General features: G+C 39.8%; 1 protein-coding gene across 3 annotated transcripts in view; it reads left to right on the forward strand.

The window, feature by feature from the left end:
• The window catches only part of igsf9bb (immunoglobulin superfamily, member 9Bb), a 174,514-nt gene that overhangs the window by 27,824 nt on the left and 122,166 nt on the right, over positions 1 to 24,524 (forward strand). For all 3 annotated transcript variants that reach the window (XM_085288276.1, XM_085288277.1, XM_085288278.1), the window contains exon 2: positions 24,286 to 24,477. In XM_085288276.1, coding sequence (XP_085144402.1) covers positions 24,286 to 24,477 — 192 coding nt within the window. The remainder of the gene's footprint in view (positions 1 to 24,285; positions 24,478 to 24,524) is intronic.

Below are 24,524 nucleotides of genomic sequence, written 5' to 3' on the forward strand. Positions count from 1 at the left end.
CTGCTTAACGAGCTCTGCCTGCCACTCTGCCAAGATTCATCTTAAACACTTCTCTTTCAACTGCTGCTGTGTCCACAGTGTTACAGCCATCATTTTACCCTCAAAACGTCGCCATCGTTGTTCTCTTTCCAACATCTTGTCTTTCAAAGCTCAGACATTTAAACTTTTTAAACTGTGTGGATCCAAGTGGAGGGATCACATTTTAGTCATTCAGTGATTCAAAGAATATGACCTTTTAATATTCTTTCAGATGTTTTCTGACTCTAAATTTTCTTTTCTCATTTCTTAGGTTTTTCTAATTTACAATTAAAACATTTTCAGCTTTTTTCCAACTTCTTCTTCTGTGTAACCTTCAGCTTTTAGCAGTTCAGCACTTTTGTTTTCAGGTTAAATTCGGGTTTTTTTTTAATCTCATTCAAAATTTTTAACTTAAATTCAGTAATTATTTCATTTCAATGCATACATTCAGATTCAAGCATTCACACTGCAGTTTCTTCAGAAAATGCACTTTCTAGTTAGTGTGAATGCTTGAAAAGCATTCACAGTATTGTTATTCGAATCTTTATTATTATTCTATTTTATTATTATTATCTATTCCGTACGTTTTTTGAAAGCCTACTCCTTCAAAACCGTTCAACTTAGAAAAACCATTCAAACACCGTTAGATTCCTATTCTTTTGGACAACACTGCTTCTATTTTTCATATTTTTAACATTTATATTTTTAATTTTATTCAACTTTATTCAACAAAAATTTATAATGTATTTCAATGGGGAGACCCTTCAAATCCTCATTCAACTTACTCATTTTTAAACTCTTACTACTTCCACATACATTGACATAGAGCCACCATTCAAACTTTAAAACGAAGACAAGACATTCAACTATTCAACTTGTATTTATCTTTTCAATATCTATTATACTTTTTCTTCAGTTCCAGTTTAAGTTTCATGATGTTTTTTCACCCGTTTCAGAGTTTATAATGGGTGTGTATGGGACGGAATGTTGGGGCTAGAGTGAGAGAGCTCAACTGCTAGAGTGAGAGGAGCAAAAAAATTAATCTTAAAATATTTTTTAAAACTGCTGCTGTGTCCACAGCGTTTGCTCTACAGCCACCATTTTACCCTCAAAACGTAGCCATCGCTGTCCTCTTTCATCCAATGTGTTTACTATTGTCCTAGGTGTTATGGTTCTTTCATAAATGTCACCAATGCACAGCCTCCTCCCTCCAACTCTTCCATAGACTCTAATGTTAAAATGGCTCAGAAGGTTCTTTTGAAAATCAGAAGAGCATGGTGTCTTTCCACTGTCACCACGTCCATATAATAAACTCCACAGGCATGAAAACTGAGAATTCAGTAGACTAGACATTGCTGTCGCTCACGGTGAAAGAATTTTGTCAATACGACTTTTACTTTTCATTTGGGAGCGATTTGTTTCGGCCTGACTTTTCTGTTCATTTTAAGCAGCAAAAGTGAGGCGCATGTCTGTGTACGTGTGTATGGAGCCATTGGGTGCAGTCACTATAGCAACCAGGCTCACACCTGCCTGCTTAACGAGCTCTGCCTGCCACTGTGCCAAGATTCATATTAAACACTTCTCTTTCAACTGCTGCTGTGTCCACAGTGTCACAGCCATCATTTTACCCTCAAAACGTCGCCATCGTTGTTCTTTTTCCAACATCTTGTCTTTCAAAGCTCAGAGATGTAAACTTTTTAAACTGTGTGGGTCCAAGTGGAGGGATCACATTTGAGTCATTCAGTGATTCAAAGAATATGACCTTTTAATATTCATTCAGATGTTTTCTGACTCTGAATGTTCTTTTCTCATTTCTTAGGGTTTTCTAATTTACATTTAAAACATTTTCAGTTTTTTTCCAACTCCTTCTTCTGTGTAACCTTCAGCTTTTAGCAGTTCAGCACCTTTGTTTTCAGGTTAAATTCGTTTTTTTTTTGTTTTTTTTTTAATCTCATTCAATATTTTTAACTCAAAATTCAGCAATTAATTCATTTCAGTGCATACATTCAGATTCAAGCATTCACACTGCAGTTTCTTCAGAAAATGCACTTTCTAGTTATATTTTATTTTTCCGTACGTTTTTTGAAAGCCTACTCCTTCAAAACCGTTCAACTTAGAAAAACCATTCAAACATCGTTAGATTCCTATTATTTTGGACAACATTGCTTCTATTTTTCTCATTTTTAACATTTATATTTTTAATTTTATTCAACTTTATTCAACAAAAATTTCCCATGTATTTCAATGGGGAGACCCTTCAAATTCTCATTCAACTTACTCATTTTTAAACTCTTACTACTTCAACATACGTTGACATAGAGCCACCATTCAAACTTTAAAACGAAGACAAGACATTCAACTATTCAACTTGTATTTATCTTTTCAATATCTATTATACTTTTTCTTCAGTTCCAGTTTAAGTTTCATGATGTTTTTTCACCCGTTTCAGAGTTTATAATGGGTGTGTATGGGACGGAATGTTGGGGCTAGAGTGAGGCAGCTCAACTGCTAGAGTGAGAGGAGCAAAAAAATTAATCTTAAAATATTTTTTAAAACTGCTGCTGTGTCCGCAGCGTTTGCTCTACAGGTATGATTTTACCCTCAAAACGTAGCCATCGCTGTCCTCTTTCATCCAATGTGTTTACTATTGTACTAGGTGTTATGGTTCTTTCATAAATGTCACCAATACACAGCCTCCTCCCTCCAACTCTTCCATAGACTCTAATGTTAAAATGGCTCAGAAGGTTCGTTTGAAAATCAGAAGAGCATGGTGTCTTTCCACTGTCACCACGTCCATATAATAAACTCCACAGGCATGAAAACTGAGAATTCAGTAGACTAGAAGCTGCTGTCGCTCACGGTGAAAGAATTTTGTCAATACGACTTTTACTTTTCATTTGGGAACGATTTGTTTCGGCCTGACTTTTCTGTTCATTTTAAGCAGCAAAAGTGAGGCGCATGTCTGTGTACGTGTGTATGGAGCCATTGGGTGCGGTCACTATAGCAACCAGGCTCACACCTGCCTGCTTAACGAGCTCTGCCTGCCACTGTACCAAGATTCATCTTAAGCACTTCTCTTTCAACTGCTGCTGTGTCCACAGTGTTACAGCCATCATTTTACCCTCAAATTGTCGCCATTATTGTTCTCTTTCCAACACCGTATCTTTCAAAGCTCAGGCATTTAAACTTTTTAAACTGTGTGGATCAAAGTGGAGGGATCACATTTGAGTCATTCAGTGATTCAAAGAATATGACCTTTTAATATTCATTCAGATGTTTTCTGACTCTAAATGTTCTTTTCTCATTTCTTAGGGTTTTCTAATTTACATTTAAAACATTTTCAGTTTTTTTCCAACTCCTTCTTCTGTGTAACCTTCAGCTTTTAGCAGTTCAGCACCTTTGTTTTCAGGTTAAATTCGGGTTTTTTTTGTTTTTTTTTAATCTCATTCAATATTTATAACTCAAAATTCAGTAATTATTTCATTTCAGTCCATACATTCAGATTCAAGCATTCACACTGCAGTTTCTTCAGAAAATGCACTTTCTAGTTACCACAGTTCTTCTGCTGCAGTCACGGTACACAAAGTGAGCAATCACAATATACTGCCACTGACCCTTTTGCACGGGATCGTTGGATAAAAACACGAGTACACAACTTGGTATTGGTTTAGTTGTGTGCTATATTTAGAACATGTTCACCACTTCACTTGAACTCAGGTTATTACGTGCCACCAGGCTGAAATTTTTACAAAGCTTGGACTTTCTTTGTTTATTGTTGTTAGTCATTAGTCATTTATGTAGCTTTGTGTGACTTGTGGATCCAGACTAACAAATAAAAAACAACACAAAGTAGACTGTCCTGTTTTCTGTCACTTAAATATTAGTTGATTAATTAAATATATTTATATTTGTATGAACACAAAGCTAACAGCACAGAGCAAAGATGAAAACCAGCACAAAGAGACTTTGAAGCGATTGCCGCAGTGATTCTGCTGCAGCAACATGAACAGGTAGAAACAGAGTCTGCAGCCTGACTTCTCATCCGTTTGTTAGCTGTTGAAGTTCAGGGTTTGGCTGCTGAGCTTTGGCCTGCATCCACTCAGCTAACCTCACTCTGGGTTTTAGCATAGCATGAGTATAATGTGGTTGTTTTTGTTCTGGATACACGTTTGTGCAATAAAATGTAAAAAAAAGAAAAGAAAGAAAAAAAGACTGTGCCAATATTCCTCCTCAGACACAAGAAATAAAATCAGCCAATTGTAGGAACTGAAATACTCAGAACCAGTTCTTTACAAAAACCGGTTCTGACCCTTACCAGTTTCATTAGATGGTTTATTTTACCAAAAGATTCAGGCAGTCTCGGAGGCTTGTGTCACTGTCACTGTGGACACACCAATCATTTCTGTGGAAAGACCTTAGCATCAATCTACCACCATCTTTATTCGGGGGTTTCGGTACCTGACAGCAGAAATGATGAAGCCCATCAGATGAAGGGGAAAGACACCTTTTGTCTGATAGGTGAAAGTCGTCTTTCCCTTTGATGAAGCAGTGCTGTGGATTGATTTGAACTTCTTCAGGTGTCCTTCTGCTTGGAGGACTGAAATAAATGTATACCAAAACCCTGGCCGTACACATACCTATCAAAGTGAATTTTCCAACCGCCAATCAAATCACAAGACGGCGTAAAATCAAATTAACTGCCCTACATTGGAGGTGTTCTTGGTCTCTCTTCCTCCTACTTTGCTGGGGACTTTGCTGTCTGCAGACTTTCATTTTCTTTTTTCTGTTATGTCCCTGAGATTATAGGCGTCATTAGCGCTTTGTCCACAGCTGCATGAGTTTGCAGTGGGGTATATGGATGGGCAGATGTACACAGTATAAGGGAGCTCCTGATGGGCAAAAGAACCGTTTTGTTATCAGTGTGTTTTGAGACACTTTGAAAGACAAAGTTTGGGAGCAGAAAAATGAGACCTGCCTCACAAAGTGGATTATCAGTTTTCTCTGTAGCCATCAAGACATTACATAGTTGTCTCTTGCAAACCTGTCACATCCTCATAAGGTTACTGTGACACTCCACTAAATGATCCTGACAATGTTTAATGTTTGTAATCAATGCATTTTGCGAGGAAAGCCTTCACTTGAGTTAACACTGTTTTTCCTGATCAGCTTAGAGATCTCAGTGTGCATGGTGCACTGGTTCTTTACCTTACACCCCCTGCTAGTTTTACAGACACAAACTTGTGTATGCTGTGAGGGAGAGGAAGTGGTTAGATGGATGAGTGGATAACTTCTACTCATTTTATCAGACAGAGCAGTGCGGCTCATTTGAAGTCAAATACTGTATAGTGTGTTTCTCTGAAAATAAGCTGAATATCAGTGCTGATTTGGAACGGAGCATGTCTAAAAACCATCCTTCATACCAATCCCATTTTCATTTGGGGGCTTTTTATTGCAGCAGTGTGGTTTTTGGTAATGGCTTCCTGCTAACATACATCTTGGTGAGTCCGTATACTCTCTCTGAATCCTGTACTCCATATCACATTTGCCCACCCCCACCATCCTGGCTTCCTCCCCTGTCTCATTTTACAGCGTGGCCTACTGATGCAGCACAGTCAGCTTCCTCCACGCTGACTTCTCTAGACCCATTAAACATTTATTGGATAGGGCCATAAGATACCTCAGTTGTGCTGCCTCACATCTTCACCCTGATACTTATGTGCATTCTAGAGGCATTATTTGACATGGGCCCTGTATAAAATGTATATAACAGGCAAACTGACTACATGCTAGATATGACACGTGACACATCAGCCCTTCACTGCTCCATGGCAACAGTGTTGGTGTATATGGATTGATGGAACTTGACGTGGATCCAAAAAACAAATCAGTAGCTGTAAAATTCAAGATGTAGTTCTCAATTGAAGCAAACTGCTGTTCTGCCTTTCTGGAGTTTTTCCTTCCCACTTTTGCCCAGTGGCTGGTCCGATTGTTGGGTCTTTACCCAAACAACTTGCCTCTTTGATCTTCTGTAGAGGTGAAACATTTCTTCCCATCACAGTCAAATCATTTAAGAAACAATTCTCTCACAGACTGGATCAATCAAGAGCTCTCACAAGATGCTTTGTGTTGATTACTGAAATATAGTACACAACGCAAGGGCAGCTCGGAGAGATGGTCGTCCTTTATTATACCGTTCATTCATATGCAGAGATTGAAAGAATGAAAGGCAGTGAGCTTTTTAGAGAGATGGAGAGAAGAGCTACCTGTGTGCAGAGCAGTGAGAGAACCCTCTGGACCTAAGGTGGGCAGGGAATAGCTGTCATGTCTAAATAGAGACATATAAAGCAGCTGGCACTGTATCTCCTCTACCACCAGACAAAATGTGTTTACTGTGAACATTTGATGGGCACGTTTCGCAGACAATGCAGGATTTGTTTGCTGCATCTTTCAGGAATCCTGGATTATTATCTAACTGGAGTACGTTGTTGCAAATGTTGTATTTGTATTTTTCCTAAATTATCCATTCATAATTTTTGTGTGTAAAATCACAAGACTAAGGGAAAGAAAAAGTTAAAGGTGATTCTTACAGTGATCCTAATGACACGACCTTGTCAGAGCAGCGACAGCCACGCATAACTGCTGAGTAAGCAGGTGCACACATGTGAAGGAGCGACACAGGTGAACAAACTGGAGCTTTAAGCTGGCATTTCGGCAGCTGTACATGAGTACCGTCTATGTGTGGGGGAAATGTTTTCACTTATCTGATGTATCGCAGGGATTATGGAAGTATATGAGATCACACTATTTTTTTTTTAATTGGTAGTGAGTGCTTTTATTTAAATCTTGCCCTTAACTACTTCTTGGCAAGCGTGCTGCTAGCGTCAGTTTCCAGTATGTGGGTCAGCTCAGTGTAATTAAGACAGTCAACATCTGAAACAGATGATGAGACCCAATGTACTCCAGTGGTGTTGTCATCATAGCAGGCCATGTAATGTTGAGCTTGAAAGTCTGTTTTTGCCTTAATGTGTGTTTTTGATTGTAAAAGAGTTTATTTCAGTGATTTGGTTCAATGTAATGTAGCACAACATCACTGTAGTGCTATCTGGATGCTATGAAACTAATTACTAATTGTTTGGTGGGTCAGACAGAAGAGTGGGTTGTATATATACACACAGCAAGAGAAAGCAGTTTAGATAAATATTTAACTTGTTTAAGCTCTGGAATAAACAAACTTGTTACCGAGCAGATTTTCAACTGCTTTGGTTGTCTCCTGCTTTGACTCCTAACACAGACTTTTGTAGGTTTCAGTTACGATACGGGTCCTGACCAAGTGCCAGCACCTGGCAAGAAGAAATAATAATGTGTTGGAACCAGTGTTGCTGTTGTTGCTCAAAAAAAAAACCTAATTTATTACACACAACTCTTTAATTTGTAAAGAGTAATGTGTATCTTTATTTATTTATTTACCCACTGCACTATGTGGAGTGCAGTGGGTCTGGGTGGTGTTGCTCCGTCCAAAGCAAATTTCTTCAAAGGGAGACAAAGAAAGACACTTTGACTAATGTAGAGGATCAAATCTGTCACCAAGGCCATTTACTGCACGCCTTCCCCAGTACTTTCAACTGTCCTGTCCTCTTGCCACTATCCATGGCTGTAAGAAGTACTCCCTGTCATAAAGGGAAAACATTACAGCACTCCCTGCCAAGTGCAAAAGATAAAAATGTAAAAACCATGAATTTAGGATGTTAAATTTGTGAATACAATACATAGCATTTCATATGGAGAAAGAGGAGGGCGAAAGCAGATCGTTGAGTGAAACAGATGAACCAGAATTGGTTTGTAAAAATGTTGCAACTTCAGTGGTGGAACTGGTTTAGCTTTCATCCGTCAGATACACAACAAAGCACTATTTTTGGTAGAGCATGCTAGCGGGCCGTCGTTATTACCGTGTTTTTTGGAAAATACGTCACACTTAAAATCAATCCTTTGATTTTTCTGAAAGTCGACAGTGGCCCTTATAATCCCGTGTGCCTTATGTATGAATTCTGGTTGTGTTTACTGACCTCGAAACGATTTTATGTACACGGCGCTCAAAAATCTGTCAAATGTTTTAGCACGACTTTGCTAAGCTACGAACCCACACCGCTTGATGGATTGTCGGAGCATTACGGCTATCGTAGGCAGGAGCCTCGCGGAGTGATACATACTGCGCTTCAACATAATGTTACCGTATTGTGTGTGTATAACCTCTTTTTAAGTTTTGTGGATATTATACATGGTTATGCTGAGGATACGTCGGCCAATTTCCACTGGAAATGCCTTTTGGTTAAACTGTCAGCAAGGAATTTGCATTTGAACTGTTACATTTTACAACTTTAATGCACAGAAAAAACAGCTGCTTGTTTAAGTGAAAATACATTGATGGTTTTTTTTGCACTAATAAAGTTGTGGAGTTGTAAAGTATTTTGTCTAGTGTCAATTATATCGTCATTTATATCGTTATCGCAAATTTTCAAATGTATATCGTGATAAATATTTTTGGTCATATCGCCCTGCTCTAGTCTGGAGCTCAGGCTCACTTGGCTTATGTATTTTAGCAGGACAGTGACTGGAAAGACACCAGCAACAGCACCTCTGAATGACCCGAAACAAAACAAAAAACCATATTAAAAGCAGGACAATCAAAACAACCCCCACCACCCGAAAAACAGAAAGGTTTTGGAATGGGCCAGTCAATTGATTGTGATGTTTTGCCATGACCTCAAACACTGTTTATTCTCAAAAACCTTCCAGTGTGGCTGAATGAAAACGTTTCTGTTAAGAAGAGTGGGCCAAAATTCCCCCACAGTGATGTGAAACATTTATTGCCAGTTATTGCAAATTCTTAATTGCAGTTCTTGTTGCCAAGTGTGGCGAAACCAGTTATTAAGTGTAGGGGACAATCACTTTTTCACAAAGGTGCAGGTAGGTCTGTTTTTTTCCCTTAATATATTAAATCCTTCTTTAAAAACTGCGTTTTCTATTTACTCTGGTTATCTTTATGTAATATTTAACCTGAAATGTAATATTGGGAAAAACACAGCACCGTATAAGCTGAGTGCTGTTGATTCGCATTCACCTCTAAAACTAGCTTAATGCTCAGTGCTTACACCAGGCCTTAGTGTAATCTTCAGCAGCAGCCAAAAAGAACAGCGAGTGGTTTTGGAGCAGCAGGGCCTCCAGGTTATGTAATGTTAATACAGGGAGAATACACTGAAAAAAGCAGGTTGGATGCAGGTCTGATGATGCTCAGGATCTATTATTACTAAAATCTTTGTCTGTGTGGCCTTGTTGCTCCTGACTTGCTGCAAGAAGTTAATGTGACACCACACAGAGTTACTGAACAGTATGCATCACAGCCGATGAGACCCAATGCACTCCAGTGGTGTTGTCATCATAGCATAATTTTCTCTGATAATAGAAAAAATATATTTTGTTTTATTTAAAGAAGGAAAGAAAACTTACATTTGTGTTTATGTATGCAGTTCAAAGATAGAAACATCTGTTGTGTTGGCCCATCAGCCGGCGTTAAATTGCAGAGGACACCAAGCTCCGGTCAGAGCTGTCGCTACCAGCAGGTGATAAGTGGCTCCCCACACTCCCTAGCAGATCGTTACATGGAGAAACCTTTGGAATACAAGCATGCTGATCCACACAGGTGTGCACACAGGTGTACACATGGGTGTTCACAGACGCGGACTACACCTTTCTTGGCTGTTGCCTCAAAGCACATTGTGCGCTGTCTATCTTGCGTGCGGCACAATATCGTTTATTATTTAGTATCTACTGTTATCTACTGCTAGCTAGTTTATTGTGATGGTGCTGTTTTTTTATTATGTTGCTCTTTTTTTGTTTGCTTTCTCTTCTGTTTTTTTTTCTCCATACAGGTGATCCAGGTGTTCTGTTTGTTTTTCTTTCTTTCTTCCCCTTTCTCACCGTCTCTTCTCCCCTCTGGTTTTCTTTCTCTCCCTCTCTTTCTTTCATTCTCTCTCCCTGTCCTGTCCCCCAGTCATGTCTGTCCCGTTTGTAGCAACCGAAAATAAAATAAATACATAATTATAATAAAGGTCAATCAAATGGACCAATATGGCAAGGCCATGATGATCCACTTGGTAAAATAAATCTGCTTGGCATCTTTCTTGGCCTTAAGACAACAATTCTGATGGCTAAAGATCCAAACGGGACAACAAAAAAATAAATAAATAAAAAAAATAATTTCTGCTACTGCACAGAGAATTAGGAGTTTAACGCGATAAAAGGGATTTACAAAGCAGGATTAACAAGTTTGTTTCACATTCAGAGTGATTGTTTTTGAAAGGGCCTATATCACAAGGATATTTGACTTTAGAGTTTTGTGCACTATCATGGTTCAGAGAGCCTAAAATTACTAATCCTAGATAATTGGCACAACGCTGGTTATCACCTGCTTCGATCGTGAGAGGAGTACAAAACTGCTGTTAGTAAGATGTCCTACATATAGAATGCTCAGCATTTCCAACAGTTCGGTGACCTTTTGTCTGATGAATAGCCAACTGTTGTAAAGTGTAGCTTTGGTACATAGTTAGCAGACTGTTCAGGCCACTCCACCCCACAAAACTGTGTCCACACTACAATCAAACAACAGTGTACAGTAAGCATGCTTTTGGCTATGTTATGTGAGTAAGAATTTACTGATTAAAGATAAAAAACATAATCAATATATATTCAAGTTACAGTACTGTTACTTTTTTGGAGTAACTAATGGAGTCAAAATACAAATTACTGTTACTGTAGACTCATGTCAGCTAAAGAAATCCACTGTAGATGATCATATCTGAAAAAGATTATATCCTATCATTCACCAGGACAGTTTTCCTCCTCTTCATCGTTCAAATGTCAGTCTCACAAACTTATCTGGATTTGTTACATTAATATCATCAAATCACAACAACAGCCGCCTCAAGGCGCTTTATATTGCAAGGTAAAATCCCAACAATAATACAGAGAAAATCCCCAACAATCAGAAAGGGAAGAGGGAAACTATACCTGCTGATCCTACTTCTACTTCTGGTAAATATATAAGCTCATGCTGATTGCGAAGGCACAAACATGTGAACTGAACATAAAATGAACTGAACTGAATTAAAATGTAAAGAAAGACAGTAGTATTTCAATGAAGTGGGCAGTGAGGCTCATGTGATATTGTAGACAGCTGTTTAGCTCTGTCTTTATACTCCATGTGCATCTGTGAAAGTGTCATCTGAAAAATGAGAGCTGCTAACTGGCATGACATGATTGTCTTTGTCATTTGCCTTTCTTGTTGTCCGTCAGAACATGGACAGAATGAGTTCTACCAACTTTATGTTGACAATGTGTCATATTTCTATGGAGAAAAAGTTGTTTTATCATAATTATCTTTATCGTTTTATTGCCCAGCCGTAGTAGATATAGCTAGAGCAGCTTTTTAATGACAGCAAAGCGTTTCTGGTGTAGACTATTAGTAAATCTCTAAACTGTAAGGATTTCTAAAAAGCTGATGACACTCAAGGCAATACAGGGAAGGTCCGGGGTAAACCAAACAAATCTGCGTTTGGAGATGGCTGGTGGGGTGTCACTGGCTGCAGTAAAGAGAAAACCTGATCAAACTTAAAGCATGAAAACTTTAAAGCTACACATCGACAGCATATATGTTGCCTAAATCGGTTTTACATTTTAAATGTGGTTTCCTAATAGTAAATTACAGTAGAATTCAAACATCTTGCAATTAAGTAACATGTTCTGAGTCACACAGGAGCAGTGCTGGTCATTTTGTGTATTTTGCGTGTTTTGTCACACTTCTGTGAGCTTTGGTAACGGGACTGGTTCTTCACACAAGCTCCCTTTTCAATGATCAAGTGCTTTCTAACATTCACACATGGAGTATCTTGCCAAAGGATATTTGGCATGCAGACTGGAGCAGCCATTGATTGAACCACCAGTCTTCTGATTATTAGGTGACCTGCTCTACCTCTACCACTCCCCCTCATTCCTTCGCTGTAAGACTGATATTGTTTTAAGTAATTATTAAAGTATTTGTAGGCTTCAAGAGCTGCATTTATTTTATTTTTTTGTATTTTCATGTGGGGATTTGCTAATTATGGGAGAAGCCCACACGCACTACTGCTGTGTGGGCTGATACACAAGAGCAGGGGTGTCGAATTTATTTGAATCCGTTCCCTGGGCCCTGGCTCCGGAGAAATACCTGGATTCAGATTGGTGTTTGCAAAATGTAGACTCATAACGACTACACCTGTTACACAGCACTTTCGACATTCCTTACATCTGTCTGAGAGGAAATGTCTGACTTTGTTTGAGGAGTTGTCTTAGATGTGGATGCTGAACAGTGTCTTTAACCTGCCTAAGTGTTAATTTCCTACCAAAAACACGGTGGGCTGAAATACATATGTACTTCCTCCAGTGGTGGAATGTGATCCTGACCTGTTTAAAGTTACTTAAAGAGAAAAAGAGTGGAACATGTAACACATGCTGATAGCTGAATAGATGCAAAAATGTCTGTGTATCCCTCTCTTGATGAGAATACACTGCTTCACTTCATTTAGGTTTGTGCCAGGATTAACTTGGGAGTTTTCCATCATTACCCTCCTGAAACAGCAGTTTGATCAGAGAGTTTACATCTTCCCAAACAAAATTGCACCAAAGATCTAGGTTTGCCAGAGGTTGATCACACATTGCAGGCATGAAAACAACAGACAATACAGAAACTATAGCGTAAAGAAATCTGGGGTTTACATAATGAACGTGGTGTTTTCACGATCTGCCTGCTGAAATAGAGACTTGTTTATTAAATTGTCAGTATTTAAAGAGTGAAATAGTCATAGAGCTGTTTGCCCTTGCTTCTTTATGAACATTCTTTAACTTGAATGTCTGCTGATCTACCCTCAGCTGTTTGGCCTTAATTCCTGACGGTCAGCAGGAGGTAAGAGGCTTAACACTGGGATTTCCAGGCTTCTACCGTTCTACCTTTAAAAGCCGGAGAGCAGTCAAATGCTGGAAGTGGAAGCTAAATTGGCTAGTCATTCATATGTATATTAGGTCGTTACCTAGGAATTCTGGAGGGAGGGGAGTGGGGGTGAGTGATTGAGGGGGTGGGGGAGTGGAGTGTTTCAGTTTGCCATCTTAGGGAGAAATCAACACATGTCCTTTGTATGTCCTTTGTTGCTGACATTTATTGATGAAAACAGTACAAAAAACCAACCATTTGTACACATATTTACAAATAATGATAAAAAGTGAGTGAGTACATTTCAACATTTTCAGCAATCACTCACAATCCTGGCACTGCCACGGTATCTGTCGTCTGCATTTACCACATGTGTACCTGTAGCAGTGAACACATCGCACAGTGGCCTGATTTTTTTTGCATCTGTGTTTGACCTGACACGTGGCCCTTTTTCCAGGGCTCGGTGTGGAGTGGCATACCTGAGTGGTGAATTCATTGCGATCTGTCTGTCTAGTGGATTGAGGAATTTCCCTGCGAATCTTGTTGACTGTGCCGAGGATGGTGGTTTTCCGTCCAAGAAGTTTTTGCGCAAGTGAAAGCGATGTGAAGAAATTGTCCGTGGTAACATTTCTGCCCTTGTCTAGGAATGGTTCCATCAGCCTCATTACTACATTTTCAGAAAGTCTCTCCCCACTGGGACGATTGGGGTCCTTGCCAAGATATGGGAAGACATTGCAAATGTACTTGGATTTTAGGTCGCAGGCCACCCAAAACTTGATCCCAAACTTGTCCGGTTTACTTGCAATATACTGCAGGAAACAGCACCGAGTCTTTGATGGGAAAAGCTGTTCATCAACGGTGATATGTAGACCAGGGTTGTAGCACGTGATGCAGTTGGTGACAAATGATCCCCACACTGGAAATTGTAGCGAACTTGTCAGTCTTTGCTCGATCACAGCGGGTGGACTTGTCATCACACTTCTTTGTCCTCTTCACAGACACTTCACAGACAAATCTATGGACCATTTTATATCCATCTTGCTGTTCCTTGCACAAATGGCACTGTACAAAAAAATTTGCTGTCAAACTGACGTCATGGCTGCTGCTAGCTGCGACTTCAGCTGGCTGTGCAGAAAATAATAACTGCGTGCATAAGTTTGAATTTATTTTGGATTTTCTCTAATCCACACAGGGTTGTATAGGTATAAATAGTATACTCACACTAACATTGCTAAGCGATATTTGGTTAACTGATGTAACTTAGCAAGTTACGCCTCGACCTGATGTCTTTGCAGCCAAAGACTTCAGGTCGAGATGGGATTCTGGTTGGATGTTTCACCAATAGAACTGAGAAAGTTCGATTAAACTGGTTGGTTTCATGTTATCGACCTGGCTTTTAGGTGTAGTCCACAAATTTTCAATAAGGCTGTGATCGGGCTTTGGGAAAGTCAACCCAGAAGCTTAATGTTAGCCTGCTTTAGCTACTCTAAAACCAGTTTTGATGTGTGTTTGGGATCATTGTCCGGCTGAAATGCCTAATTGTGTCCATGTTTCAACCATCTGTTTTATTTGAAGTGAAGTTGAAGAACTTGGAAATCGTCCTCCTTCTTTAGGATTCCCACCCTCTATGATGTTTGACAGTCGCTATAGTGTTTTTAACTACTCCAAACATACTTTCTGTCATTGTTGCCAAACAGTCATTTTCTCGTCAGATAATAAAACCTTTGTCCAGAAGGGATTTGACTTGTCCATTTAGGCAGTCGCACATTGTAGTTGAGCTTGAACTGATGATCTTGGAATCAACACATGACATGCATCAGCGCATCAGTGCCAGGAAAAGTGGACTGGATTTAAAGACATTTTGTAAATGGGAGCCTCATAATCAAAAAAGCTGGCTGAAAGTCTTTGCCAGGTGTGGTCACTTTAACCGGTGGCTTCGGTTGTTTGCGTGGACTGAAAGCAGTATGTATTTGGGATTAAAAGCTTGTCGTAGTCAAACTCGTCAAGCTTTAGGCAATATAAATAATTTCTGCAACACATTCAGTTCATGGTGAACCAGATGCTGCTGCATGCACACTGGAAAGATATTTAAATTCAAATGATGAGGGATGAGAGCCCAAGACCCAGAATTAGGTCAAGTCTCCCATCCTTTGGTAGCATTAGTGTTTTAAGCCACCCTTGTGTATCGGAGGGTTGGAGCACAAGCTGACAAACACCAATGAGCTATGCTTTTCCCCTTAGCTTGTAGATATGACTTTGCAATTGCAGATTTCAGTTTTCCTCCTTTTCCTACATCTTTCTTCCAGTACACAGATTTAGACTGCATTGTTCTTCACTGTTCCTTTCACAACAAATACACTGCAGTTCACATGGTTGTGCACACTTAACTTTATTGTTTTGTGTTTGATGTCAAGCTCTTGTCTGCTCCTATGTTTTGGGTTTTGAAGACATTTCGATACTGTTTTAAAATTTTAACATATTTGTTGGGCATCTAAGGAAAAATATTAAGAGTTAATATACACTATTTGTAAATGCTATTTTAAATGCCACTACCACCAAATAACAATAATAATAATAGAGAGCAATAAAGGGTGCATGGGTTTGTACTTTACTCCATCTAACACTTAAGAGTGGGACCACGCCACCAAACACGCTCCTTGCGGTTCTCATCTATATAGGCTCCCCCAGTCCGATAAGCTGTTTATTCTTGTTTACATGCCCCGCCCTACCTCCCCTTATCAATTCTTTATCTTCTTCACTTCTGTTTAGTACATGGGGATCTGCCAGGTCCTACTTCTACTTCCCCAACCAGCAGCTCAATTTATGTCCAAGCCATTCACCTTTACCTACAAAAACACTGTCAAACATAAAATGAGGACGTGAGCCCAGCGAGTGAAATATATATTATATATATATCTTATATCTTCTAACTGACATCCAACCCGTTGGCCATATGCACAGACGACAATCAACATCTCCCCTTCATTTTACAACTTCAAACTCATTTCTCGACCCATGCACCAAAGCTCCCGATGCACAGTTTTTACTAGAGATGGACCGATCCGATATTACGTATCGGTATCGGTCCGATACTGACCTAAATTACTGGATCGGATATCGGAGAAAAATAAAAAATGTAATCCGATCCATTAAATATCACGAAAGCACCTCACAAAACTTGCAACACGCCGTAACTCACCTCAGAACGTTAGCAGTCGGAGCAGTATGCATCACGTGATAGAGCGGCTGTGGCATGCGGGACCTGTCGGTGGTCTGGATAGCATGTGGAGCTTCGCTAGCAACCCGGCATTTCATCTCCGACAAAGTTATCCCCGAGAGAAGTAAAGCAAGTGTGTAAGTCCATCTCTGAATGTTTGTAAAGCATTCCTGCCTTAAGCTTAACAAGCGATATATGGAGCGACTGCCTCCCCTGCTGCTACTTCAATCATGAAACTGCTTAACGATCAGCTGATCGGCTTTTCTGTCGCGAGTCCGTGTCTCTGGTTTGTTTTTGGCCCACTTTGCACCAGAAAGAGGAAACCAGCGGCTGAACAACAGCAGCACGTTTAAGCTTGATCAGCTGTTGTTAGAATGTATTTAATATTACTTTCTACTCCAGGATCTTTTTCTACGTAGCTTACGGCTGTAACTGTGCAGGGGCGGATCTAGCAAAGTTTAGCCAGGGGGGCCGATAGGGCATGAACAGGGAAAAGGGGGCACAAAGACATACTTTTCTTTCTTATTCTCATTTAAAATGTCGAGCTTTTAATAAATAATTATCTGACACCCAAAGTTTTAATTTTATGTAAAATGAATAGAAGTCCATTATTGTATATAGTAACTGTTAAGTCTAATATATATACCCTAGTAAGCTATAGTACTTTTTCCTTTGGGAAGGTACCATCTGTGCAGTCTGCAATTTTGTTGAAGAAAGATGTTGAATCTATTTAATATTTCTTGAAAAATAATTGATTTCTGTGCATTTTTTTCACACTTTATCAAATTAAGGTTGATTACGTCGATTAAGCATCATGAGGTGGAGCGTGAGGGGTGGTTCCCTATTTTTTATTTTTTTATTTTTGTTGCTGGGAGTTGGAACCCTATTAGTTAGGTTGCTTAATATTTACGCTAAGTACTCTTTAAAATACCAGAATAGGGAGGATGGTGTAGGTTTAGGTTTATTAGATTGATCAGTATTGCTGAACTATGAAATATTTTTTTGTATACAGGTATAACAGAATAGCTTTAGTGTAGTTGTTGTTTTAAACTTGAGTATGAACTTGCAGACTTGCAAAATGCAGCAAGATATTTTAAAAAACAGTTTTGTTGATTAAAAAACACTATATCGGATTCATATCGGTATCGGCAGATATCCAAATTTATGATATCGGTATCGGTATCGGACATAAAAAAGTGGTATCGTGCCATCTCTAGTTTTTACATGGATGTTAATCTGCACTCTGCAGTTTTTGATTTTGCAGAGTGTTGGCGACTTCTTCTTTGTGTGGTATGCCATTTCATCACTGAGTTACTTCTCAGTTCATCCACACTGCAATAATACCACTTAGAGTTGATGGTGGAATATCTAAAGACATTTTATGAACTGACTTGTTGCAACAGTGGCATCCTATTGAAGTGCTACTCTTAAATTCCTGCGAATTCAGTGAGTTCTGTTGTAGCCATTGGTGGAATATTATATCCCTTGTTGTACAATATGTGCTCCACACTAAATTCTGCCCAAAATGCTTAATTAATTATTTTAATAACATGTAAAATCTGTTCCAAAATTCAATGCAAAAGGTTAAATTTAATGTAATCTGGTCAAATTAAATTTACAGCTTATAGCAAGCACTTTGAATAAATAAACCTTTGATTTGATATATTTCAGTTCCATTGTACTCAAAATAATTGCTTCATGTTTATTAAGGGTTTCTGAGTGTGGGCTTATGGGCTGACTGGCATGATTAATAATGCTTCCATTCATTTCACAGGACTGTCATTTTATTACCACCACAGTATGCTAAGTTCAACTTTCAAATATGATTCAGAAAGAAGGTGCAAGCATAATAGGATGTAGCTAAAAAGAGTTTACGTTGTACTGTGTACAACATTATGTAGACACTTGGAAGGGTGGACAGTTGCTGCTGTTGTGGCAGCGCCAGGAACAAACCAAGGGGAACAGCTGAGAGGCCTGAGTATGCTCACTGTCATCAGAGTTTCAGCTCAGATACTACAGTGTTGAGAATGCATTATTCTTGTATTGTTTATTTATTGCACCTCAGTGATTTTTTTATGCATGGATTCTTTTGTCACCATGTATAAATATAGAAATATAGAAATGTTCCTTTCTGTGAGACTTCATTGTGGCGATAAACCTATTTGTAGTGTCACAGTGTATCATACTGTTAAATGATCTCCAGGAAAAAACAGTTAACCTTTGACTGTCACTTTGCTGTGTACTGGAATATGAACCAGAGAACACCTGTAACACACATATGTTACATTTAGTTTTTTTGCTTTCTTTGCAACTGCAGAAAGAAATTGAATTAAAATGAGTTTAGAAATAATTACATTGAGAATGTCATGCAAGTAATAGGAAGAAAGAAGTGTGCTCTTACAAACTTGTATTTTCCACTGGATTCTGTTTGTAGTACATGGGCAACCTCCAGAGCTAAAAAACTGCAGTTCCTCTTGGTGCCATTGGAGGCTAAATCCAGCTCCCATTCGCTTCTCTATTATAATACCCCACTTTACAGCATTAAAAAGCATGTTTACTGCCTGGTGCAAAAAGCCGTATTGGCCTCTGTGGATAGTTTGCCCCATCATGAAAACTGTTGTTGCAGTGATTTTTTTTTTAAACGTTTATTTATTGTTTTGCAGAACTCATCCATCTGGATACTGGAGTTAGAAACTGACATAGATAGCTGGAACAACTCTATGCCTGCTCGCTTCAATAAATCTTTCCCAAAGCTGCCCTCACTTCCTCCTTCCTATTTCGCTGTACTTACTAGTTCACTAACTGATTTCCATCTGTCCTCCTCTAACTCTCATTTTCTACATTCACCAGCTCCTCAAAGTGCTTCTTCTCAATGCGCTATCTTCACTCATTAGTCCTTTTTTTTAATCACTATCCTTAATCAGTGTAACCTGCTGCACATCCTTTCCTGCCCAATCTCGCTTGCAGTCACCTATCACTTTTAGGTCGCACTTTTTGCATGAAATGTGCACCACCTGTGTGCAACTTTCTCCACTCTTATAAGTCATCCTTTGTTCCTTCCTCTTCTTGAAGTACGTGTTCACCACAGCCATTTAATCCTTTTTTTTTTGTTTTTGGGAAATCCACTACTGTCTGGCCTTCTGCATTTCTCTTCTTAGCACCATACCTTTCCAGAACCTCGTTATCACCCCGGTTCTGTTCACCTACACCTCCACTGAAATCTTCTCCAGTCAGAAATCTCTCCTCAAGGAGACACTATCATTTCATCCACAAGTCCTCCTCCTCTTCAGCAAGGTCCAACCTCTGGGGCATATGCACTGACAACATTAAGCATCATAACTTTATTGTCCAACTTCAAACTGAATATCCTGTCTGTCCCTCTATTCACCTACTCCATTTCTCTTCTTGTCTACACCATGGTAGAACTGCTTGAACCCATCTCCAATAATACTGGGATTACTTTCCCACTATATCTACCTTCCTTCTCCCCGTCATATCAGCCACCTCTCTCCTTGTACCAATCATAGTCTACCTACATTTTCCTTAGTCACATTGAAATAAAAAAACAAAACAGTTTACCTTTGTAAGTGATCAGTCAACGTCAGAGTTCTTTGAGATTAGAATAAACATGTACACTTTGCTGACTTGTTGTGTCACCCTTCATTAAACACTATACTTTATAATCTGATTGTGGCTTTGAAGCAACTTACTGTACTCAAGCGTTACAGTCCTCCTGGCAACAATACCCTGAACCCTCCCTTTTTGTTCCACCCTGCCTACACTCTTGGAGCTGTGTGTATGTATGTGTATGCACACCTCAGTGGTTTTACCTTGCCACAGTATCCTCCCCTGGGTCTTTGATTGTAAATGAGCTAAACCCTTACGGTGGTGGTGGGGATTTAACTCACTGTCTGTCTCTTGCTCCTCTCTGTCTCATCAGTTATAAACAGTGAAGTCATACCTTCCAAGGGGGCTGTTTTGTGCTATCTGTGATGATGTCACCAGCAGCCAATCAACACATAGCACTGCTAGAGGTAGTGCGTGTGCAGATGTGTGTGTGTTAGCGAGGGGGTGGGGTTGCAGAGGTGTGGGGTGCACCAATAGGAAAATCACACTCGCTCAGTTATTAGCCAGTTCTTCCAACAAGCATGAGAACACACATCAAACCACGAATCCACAGGCTGCTTCTGATACACACTGACTGCCTCTCAGTCGTGCTGTATAAAGATACTCTGTATGTAGCACATGAATGTGTTATTTAATGCATTCTATGGGAAATGAAAGGCCTATCCTGGTAATAAATCACTCAATGAGATACCCCACGCTGTTTAGGGAAGCCTAGCTCTCCTCATATTTGTTGATTTACATTTCACTTTGTGTTTTATATTTCATTAGTCTGACAGTAACGATTAGGTCTAATTATATGATAAATATCATCTGTTCAGTGCTAAACTTACACAATTAATTGCTTTTCGTAGTGACCTCAGTTCAAGGTGACTGTGGAAGCTTTGCGTGCTTCCCTCCTCCAGCCTTAATATGCATTTGAAAGCTCGGGCTGTTGGCTGAAGACTTAATTTGGGTTAACGCTGTTGAGAATTTATAGCTGGTCTTGAATGAATATTCAATTACTAGATCAATGTGATTTGTTTTGGTGTGTTGCACAACAAACACACATATTGGTAACTGCAAACTAGAGAGGTCTTCAGTCTGATGATGGGGCTGAAGCAGAAAGCATCCTTTTAATATCTGTGTGTTTTTTGCGAGCTGTTTGCCCCGACCTTTTCTTTACTGTTGCACTCGGCACCACTGTCGAAGGAGAGGTGGGCTCATGTGTTATCATTCTGCTTCTGATTCACACGTTCATATTTCTTCTTCTGTTTCCATCGTGACATCTTTCTCCCCCCAAAGAAAGCAACAGAAGGTCAAACTTTTTTGCCAACGTGTCCTTTTCCACATTATTCCACATTGTGCTGCATTGAACAGCTTTGTGGAGATATTTATTTCTTCATTATTTTAATTTTAGCCTGGAAATACAGCTCACTCTCTGCTTGTTTCCACTAACAGTACTTGCACTTCATGATAAATACTCAGCACCTCTGCATGAAACACATTGGTGAATGGTTTCAGGTAAATATGATAAAGCACAGGGCAGCACAGTGGTTAACACTGTTGCCTCACAGCAAGAAGGTCCTGAGTTCAATTCCACCATCAGGTCAGCAGGGTCTTTCTGTGTGGAGTTTGCATGTTCTCCCCGTGTTTGCGTGGGTTCCCTCCGGGTACTCCGGCTTCCTCCCACAGTCCAGAAACATGCAGCTTGTGGGGATAGGTTAATTGAAAAATCTAAATTGCCCATAGGTATGAATGCACAATTTAGAGTGAATGTGAGTGCGAATGGTTGTCCCTCCCTGTGTGTTAGCCCTGCGACAGACTGGCGACCTGTCCAGGGTGTACCCCGCCTCTTGCCCTATGACAACTGGGATAGGCTCCAGCACCCCCTGCTACCCTGAAAAGGATAAGCGGAAGCGAATACATGGATGATAAAGCACAGTTATAATCAGTTGTAATCTTTGGTATTTACAACATATAGAGAGTCTTTACTATAGTCCTTTGTAGGACTACTTTTAAATTAACTAAAAAATGAATAGTGCTGGTGTGGGACCAGGTTGAGCTTTAGGTTGAGACAGTATATCCACTCACCAAATCACTGGTTTCTAAATATTTCAGCAGTTGATGCTTCAGCTCACAGTAATAACAGTGACTGCATTTTTTTTTTTATCAGTGTCTGAAAATATTTTTGCTGACTCACATTTGTAGTAGGTCTTTCTACAGAATACAGTACTAACACTAGTGAGCTGTCCCTTGATTATTTGTACATAGTAGATAAAATCCTGTTGGTTCCATGTGCTCACATTGCCTTCCACTGTTTGATTTCAATAATTAGAAGCGCTACAGGCAGCAGGCTATCAACTGTGCGCAGTAGATTGTGTTTGCCTGCCCGGCTTCCTTACTGGCCACAGAGGAATGAGCAGTGAGTACATCTGATTAGCTGTATTGACTGGTAAAATGCTACCACACCGGGTTTCCGCTCATAAAACCAAGCTACATGGTAATTAGCCTGGGATCAATGTGAGCGCCTAGCCCACAGACACACAGACTGACTCGGACTGCTCCGGTCCTGAGTGAACAGAGCGAATGCTTAAAGAAAAACCTTAAAGGACCGGGCATTATCGAGCATCAGGGACATTACTGTCACATCACCTCTTTCATGTTTTTGTCTGTTCACATTCTGTCAGTTGAAAAAGATTCTCACAAGATAAATCACATTCATGTGTCTGAAAGCGCTGTTAATCTTGCTGTTATCAACCACCCAGTGGCCTTGGTTGTGTATTGGATTTGCCACCGGTGGTCTTTGCATCTCGAGTGATGGAATTTTTAGCTGAGCCCAGGTTTGTGTTATCACACAAAAACACTCACTTCCTGGGTGGAACTCTGTTTCTAAACAGCTTTTTGCTACATTTCTTGCTAATCTCAACCATCTCTGTCGTGGCGTTTCTGTTAAACCACTGGAATGAGCTTAGCAGGCACCTTTGTTGTTTACTTCAAACTGGCTGATGTCACGATAGCCTCCAGATTGAGAACTTTGTCAGTCAAATGAGCTGGTTGAGACAGATCATCATTAGCCTATTATGGAGCGGAGCGACATTTTTTTTTTTTTTTTTTTTTTTAAAACGAACAGTTGTATTAGAACCAAAACAGGACCATTCAAAATAACAGAAAACTAGAGTTAAGCACAGAACATATGGGGAAAAAAATACTACTATAAACAACTATATCAAGGAACAATGTTGATAGCAGAAAAAAACTAAAGTCTAATAGATACTACTAGAGCCATGACAGCTACTGAGCATCTAACTGCCATGGCTGCCTGAGCTGTAACACTTGCATAAGTTTTGGGCTGTTACATTGTTGTGACAAATAGTGTGCAGGTAGACTATGTTTTATAAATGATCTGGGGCCTGTAGTATGAAGAAAGCTCAGTATATCAATGACTGTTTTTTTCCTTATCTGGCTAAAGGGCAAGTATGAGGAGTTAAAGTGTCTAATAAACTGAAAAACAAGAAGGTATATAAAAGGCTACAATAACTAAACAACTGAAACACATACAGCCTGACCTGTTGTTTTAGAGACAAGTGTAGAAATCTTTGTTGATTTATATGCCAACAGCTATCACATGGACATGTTAATATCCATCTTGGAACCTATCAATGGTGCCATAGTGGAGAAAGGCAGGGTACACCCTAGACCAGCAGTCCACAACCTTTTTTGCACCACAGACCGGTTTGATGTCAGGCAACATTTTCACAGACTGGCCTTTAAGGTGTCACGGATAAATACAACAAAATAAAATGATATGACTGAGACAAAAACGGTGGTATTTTGTAAATATAATAATAAATGCGTCTTTACTGTGTAATCGTGTAACTTTATTAGCAGCGTCCTCCTGAAATGCGCCAACAACATTGAGAGTAACGTCCTCCTCTCTGGCCCTTAATGCTCTCTGATCGCTATGGTAACATGTAAATATTTCTTTCAAAATAAGAGACATGAGTACAACACGGGAAAAGACCCAGGGAAACCGAGTTAACGATAAAAACCATACATTTCACACCTGAGCCTCAACTCTCACGGCCTGGTACCAAACGACTCACGGACCATTACAGATCCGTGGCCCGGGGGTTGGGGACTGCTGCCCTAGACAGTTCACTAGTCTGTTGCAGAGCTAACACAGAGATAGCCAACCATTCACACCTTTGAACAATTTAGAATCACCAGGTAACGCGACTCCACTAAGGGCATTTCCTTGGACTGTGGGAGGAGGCTGTAGTACCCATGCAGACACAGGGAAAACATACAAACTCCACATATAAAAAGTTCTCAGATCGTGGATCTAATTCCAAAGTGGAACTTTACACTCTGTCGGTGTGTAAGCTGGATTCTTACCTGTAACTGTTACCTGTTACTGTTTCCACAGGTGCCCACGGAGTGCGAGAGGAGCCCCAGTTTGTGACAGCACGTGCAGGAGAAAACGTCATCCTGGGATGCGACGTTTCCCATCCCTTGAACGGCCAGCCCTATGTGGTGGAGTGGTTCAAGTATGGAATGCCCATCCCTTTCTTCATCAACTTTCGCTTCTACCCTCCTCATGTGGACCCGGAATATGCTGGTAAGATAGTGATTACAGTGAAATTGAGACATCAGTCAGTTGACACC

Source organism: Mchenga conophoros, linkage group LG10, assembly GCF_057382185.1.
Source record: "Mchenga conophoros isolate Kocher_MC1m ecotype Shallow Benthic linkage group LG10, M_conophoros_male_GT1.1, whole genome shotgun sequence".
In the NCBI taxonomy this organism is placed as follows: Eukaryota; Metazoa; Chordata; class Actinopteri; order Cichliformes; family Cichlidae; genus Mchenga; species Mchenga conophoros.